The sequence below is a fragment of the Erinaceus europaeus genome, chromosome 8, assembly GCF_950295315.1.
Source record: "Erinaceus europaeus chromosome 8, mEriEur2.1, whole genome shotgun sequence".
Lineage (NCBI taxonomy): Eukaryota > Metazoa > Chordata > Mammalia > Eulipotyphla > Erinaceidae > Erinaceus > Erinaceus europaeus.
This window is the reverse complement of record NC_080169.1, coordinates 15,541,495-15,547,107: the sequence shown is the minus strand read 5'-3', so window position 1 is coordinate 15,547,107 and position 5,613 is coordinate 15,541,495. Positions and strand designations below refer to the sequence as shown.

Below are 5,613 nucleotides of genomic sequence, written 5' to 3'. Positions count from 1 at the left end.
CCCACCCCAGCAGCTCTGTTTTGTGTTTCATTTGCAAATATCTTCTAACTTAAGTCATTACTAATTCACACTTAAGGCAGCATCAATTCATAGCAGAAACCAAAGGCTAAAGAGAGACAAGTTTCATGCCTGAGGCTCCTAAGTCAATCCCTGGTACCACTGTAATCCAGGGCTGAGAAGTGTTCTAGTAGAGAGAAGAGAGGGGGCTGGGTGGTGGCACACCTGGTTAAGCACACACGTTACAGTGTTCAAGGACCCAGGTTCGAGCCGATGGTCCCCACCTGCAAGTGTCTCTCCCCAGTACCCAAGCCTTCAGGTGTCTCTCTCCCTCTCTGCTGCTACTTTCTCAATTCATCAGTTTTTATCCAACAAATAGATAAACATATTAATATTTTTCATAACTTCTTATTTATTTATTAAAGAGAAACATAGGAGGAGAGAGAAAGAGCCAGACATCACTCTGGTACATGTGCTGCCGGGGATTGAACTCAGAACCTCAATGCTTTATCCACTGCGCCACCTCCTGGACCACACCACAATAACACATTTTTAAAAGAACGTTAAAAAGAAGGAGAGAGAAGAGCAATAGTGTCAGACAGGGAGAAGGGGAGAGGAGAGGCAGAGCAGGTGTATGAGTGGGCAGTAGACAAGACCACTAAAGAAGCCAGAAGAGAGAATGGTATCATCCTACTCTTGGAAGCTAGAAACCCATTCAGAGACCAGACCAGCCAAGTACCAGCAACGCAAACAAGCAAATTGTTTTGTAATATTATGTATAATTTTATTTTATTTTTTTAGTATTTTTTAAAAATACCTGACTTCATAGGGTTTGGGGTTAGAGCAAATGAGAACACTGATGAAAACACAGAGTACGGAGCTTCTCACTGGGAAACTGAATGAGTGAACTGTTTTTGTTTGTTTGTTTGTTTGTTTGTTTGTTTGAAAAATGAAGTGCATTCCCTTAAACATTCAATACAGTGCCATATCATTTACACTGAGATTCACTTTGCTGGGTACATTTTACCGAGACACTCAGCATTATCACGACAGAATGTGAAGCAGTGAAGATAACACAAAGGTCAAAGTTTTTCAAATCTGCCCAAGTCAAATTAAGGCTGTAATCCTTGCCAGTCAAGACGGTATTTTATCATCACACCCTATTTCCACAGGGTTGTAAAGATGAAATGTTAAGTAGCTAATACCCAGCCAGCACTCTCCTTGACCTGCCACAGTGGATGCCTTTTGGCTGCTCAGTGCCGGAGCCCCGCCCTCTGCCTTCCCAAGCACCGTCACTCTGCTGCCTCCTGGAGGCAGACACTGGTCCTCCTAACAAGCACAACTAAGATGGTGCTCCCTCTGGAGACGAGATTTCCCAAGGAGGGCTGGTGGTGACACAGGCAGGATCTGGGCACTGGTCTTGCCCCACAGAAACTTTTCTACCCTGTGAGTCACTCACATCCACACAGTATAAGTCTTTTCTCCTTAAATCAACAGCCAATTCCGGTTGCTTCTCAACAAGAATCTTGACTCCTTCTTATTTGTAAGGTGAATAACTGTAAGTTAATATCACCATGAGACTCGTTTAATATCTTTTCCTCCATGATTGAATGTACAAAGATAACGGAAGTAGTGTGTTCTTCTGCTGTAAAAATGGGTGGAATATATCAAAATCCACTTGCTGAATTTTCTTTAAATAGTTCTCCAAAGCAACCTGGAAAAAGAAGAGAGGTCATAAAATGATTATCTAATTATTAAGAATTAAAGAACATCGCATGCATCAGCTATTATTTTACTGGTAGGGAGAAATAGCTCAAGCCACTGCCTGGCCCCTCAGGACTGCATTTTCTTCCAGATTTCTTCTCTATCCACTCACAAACATGGTCTGCATGCAAATTCAGTATCTACTTCTTTTTGTATTTTAATTTTTTAATATTAATTTATTCCCTTTTGTTGCCCTTTGTTAATTTTTATTGTTGTAGTTATTGTTGATGTCGTTATTGTTGGATAGGACAGAGAGAAATGGAGAGAGGAGGGGAAGACAGAGAAAGGAGAGAAAGACAGACACCTGCAGACCTGCTTCACCGCCTATGAAGCGACTCCCCTGCAGGTGGGAGCCGGCACGGTGATCCTTACGCCGGTCCTTGTGCTTCGCTCCACCTGTGCATAACCTGCTGCGCTACTGCCCAACCCCCAGTATCTATTTCTTAAAGCCTTCTATGTACAACAGGAGATATGTTCATGGATATGCACAGCTCCTTTATGTTATCCTAGTAAAATCTCAGAAATAACCCAGAACTTCCTTGACAGTAAAAGATAAATATCTCACACAATGAAATATTATGCCACAGTAAAATTAATATACAGCTAAGTCACGCGGTATGATAAATTTTAGAAAACAGGTGTGTGATCCTAGAGAAGAAACAAGAAAGGTTTCTTTTTCTAAAAAAAAAAAACAAACATTCTAACCAACATGCCCTATAAAAGTATCAATGCGGAGATCGTGTGGTAGCACAGTGGGTTTAAGCACACGTGGCGCAAAGCACAAGGACCCGGTTCGAGCCCCGGCTCCCCACCTGCTGGGGAGTCGTTTCACAGGCGGTGAAGCAGGTCTGCAGGTATCTATCTTTCTCTCGCTCTCTCTGTCTTCCCCTCCTCTCTCCATTTCTCTCTGTCCTATCCAGCAGCAACAACAACAATAATAATAACCACAACAATGGTAAAATAACCAGGGTAACAAAAGGGAAAAAAATGGCCTCCACGAGCAGTGGATTCGTGGTGCAGGCACCAAGGCCCGTAATAACCCTGGAGGCAAGAAAAAAAAAAAGTATCAATACCTGGGGGCAGCAAAATAGCTCATCTGGGTCGTGCGTCTACAACAGAGGAAATTATGATGCTGTGGTGTTCCCTCACTCTGTCTCTCTTTTAATCTGAAAATGTCAGTCAGGAGCAGTGAAGCCTCAGTAGTAACAACAACAAAATTATCAATGTGGTGGCCAGGCCATGGTGCACCCAGTAGAGCAGCATGTTACAGGGCACAAGGACCAGTGTTCAAATCCCCAGTTCCCACCTAGGGAAAACCTTCACAAGCAGTGAAACAGTGCTGCAGCTGTCCGCTTCCTTCTCTGTCTCTCACTCCCCTCTCAATTTCTCTCTGTGTGTGTGTGTGTGTTTGTGTGTGTGTGTGTGTGCAGTTACATGAATGTAAAAAAATCTAGGAAGATGAGCAGATATTATCTCTGCAAAAGATGACGTTATGAGACGATTCTATTTCTTCTTTTCCATTCTCATATTTAAAATGTTAACATACTACTTTTCAAAACAAACAAACCCAAAAAAAAGCAAATTATTGGGGCCAGGAGGTGGTACGCCTGACATGCCTGAGGTTCAATCTCCAGCACCACCATTAAGCAGAGCTGAGCAATATTTTCTCTTTCTCTCTCTTCACAGAGATAAACAAAGATTCAATTATACTTACTTACCTAATAATTCATGAAAAAAAGTAACATTTTTTTTAGGTTTTTTAAAAAATTATTTATTTCCTTTTTGTTGCCCTTATTGTTTCCACTGTCATTGTAGTTATTATTGTGTTGATGTCGTTGTTGTTGGATAGGACAGAGAACTAGAGAGAGGAGGGGAAGACATAGAGGGGGAGAGAAAGACACCTGCAAACCTGCTTCACCGCCTGTAAATCGACTCCCCTGCAGGTGGGGAGCTGGGGGCTCAAACCGGTCCTTTTGCTTTGCACCAAAGGTGCGCTTAACCCGCTGCGCTACTGCCTGACTCCCAAAAGTAAAATATTTTTTAGAAAAAGCACAATTAAATGGATAGTGTTTTATCTATCAGTAAGATTAATTATATATAACATCATAAAATATTTATGGAGGCTCAATATAATAAAGGTAGGTAGCTATTTTCACAAGTTAGAAATAAACTTCATGGGAGTTGGGTGGTAGCGCAGCGGGTTAAGCACATGTGGTGCAAAGCAGAAGGACTGGTTTGAGCCCCCAACTCCCTACCTGCAGGGGAGTCGCTTCACAGGCGGTGATGCAGGTCTGCAGGTGTCTATTTTTCTCTCCCCTCTCTGTCTTTCCCTCCTCTCTCCATTTCTCTCTGTCCTATCCAACAACAGCAACATCAACAATAATTACAATAATAAAACAAGGGCAACAAAAGGGAATAATAATAATAATAATAATAATAAACGTAACAGAGAAATAACTAGTATTTACAGTACCCTAACAACGCTACAGGGTAGTTTCTCTGTGAGTAAACCACGGCACACAGTGATGAAGGAATTTAAGGTACGGTGATCTGCAAGCAACAATGCAGATTCAAAGCAATGCTATCTGGCTGCAGTGGTGCCGACAAGGAGTCACTTTCCCCTCCCTTTACCCCTAAGAGATACAGGCATGACTATTACCCAAAGGGACCCTGCGCAAGGGAAGGAGGCAGAAACATAAGACTCTCAGCTGAAGAACGGCACTTTATAAAGCAGAAGGTTCAAGTACATCTGCACCATTGATTATACTGCCTTCTCTGTTAGTCTACTTACTGTCTGAAGAAAAGCCGGAAACGCTTTCACAGGAACACTTTTGTGGAAGGACCTAGCCTAAAAAAGGAAGACAAAAGGAAACAAGTTTATAATAGAAATATAAATAACTATAAAAAAAATACTTCTGAAAATAAACACGCTCCCCCTGAACTTGAACAAAAACAACACTAGCCATTGAACATAACCAGGGCCTCTTTCAAAAGGGGGGAAAACTCATCTCTTGCTGATTAAGTTTTCTTTTTTTAATTAAAATTTTTTTTATTATATTTATTTATTTAAGAAAATTGAGAGGAAAGGAAGATAGGAAGAGAGACACCTGCAGCACTGTGTCACCACTGGCAAAGCTTTCCCCCTGCAGGTGGGGACCGGGGGCTGGGGTCTGGGGGCTGAAACCCAGGACCTTATGCATTGTAATGTGTGTACTCAACCAGGTGTGCCACCACCCGGTCCTAAGATTAATTTTCCGTTTCTTTTTTAAAATATTTATGTATTTATTTATTTTGAGAGCTACAGAGAGGGGAGATCAGAGCACTGCTCAACTCTGGCCTATGGTGGTGCTGGGGATTCAACCTGGGACCTTGGAGCCTTAGACTCCAAGAAAGTCTCTTTGCATAACCATTATGCTGTTTCCCCAGGCCCTAAAATTAATTTTCCTAAGGTTCTAGGAATCAGGAAAAAGAGTTATATGAAGAATTCTGGATATTTGTTTGTTTGTTTTACATATTAGCTTTAGTCTTTTCCAATTGCTTCATAACACCTTATAATAAACACTGACCCTCTTGCTCTGTGATAACAGCTCTGAAGAAATAAATAGCTGGGGGTTGGGGTAGACAGCATAACGGCTATGCAAAGAGACTCTCATGCTTGAAGCTCCAAAATCCCAGGTCAATCCCCTGCACCACCATAAGCCAGAGCTGAGCAGTGCTCTGGTAGAAAGGAAGAAAGGAAGAAAGGAAAAGGAAGAATGAAAGAAAGAAAGAGAGAAAGAAAGAGGAGCCGGGTGGTGGTGCACCTGGTTGAGTGCACATGATACAATGCATGAGGACCCAGGTTCGAGTCCC

General features: G+C 42.1%; 1 protein-coding gene across 5 annotated transcripts in view; it reads right to left on the bottom strand.

Moving 5' to 3' along the window:
• Nucleotides 1–389: 389 nt before the first annotated feature.
• NDUFAF6 (NADH:ubiquinone oxidoreductase complex assembly factor 6) overlaps nucleotides 390–5,613 on the bottom strand; it is a 22,227-nt gene continuing 17,003 nt past the window's right edge. For all 5 annotated transcript variants that reach the window (XM_007532187.3, XM_060195969.1, XM_060195970.1 and 2 more), the window contains 2 exons: nucleotides 4,553–4,609; nucleotides 390–1,711 (listed from right to left, as the gene is read on the bottom strand). In XM_007532187.3, the coding sequence (XP_007532249.2) occupies nucleotides 1,583–1,711; nucleotides 4,553–4,609 (186 nt within the window). In that variant the 3' untranslated portion in view covers nucleotides 390–1,582. The remainder of the gene's footprint in view (nucleotides 1,712–4,552; nucleotides 4,610–5,613) is intronic.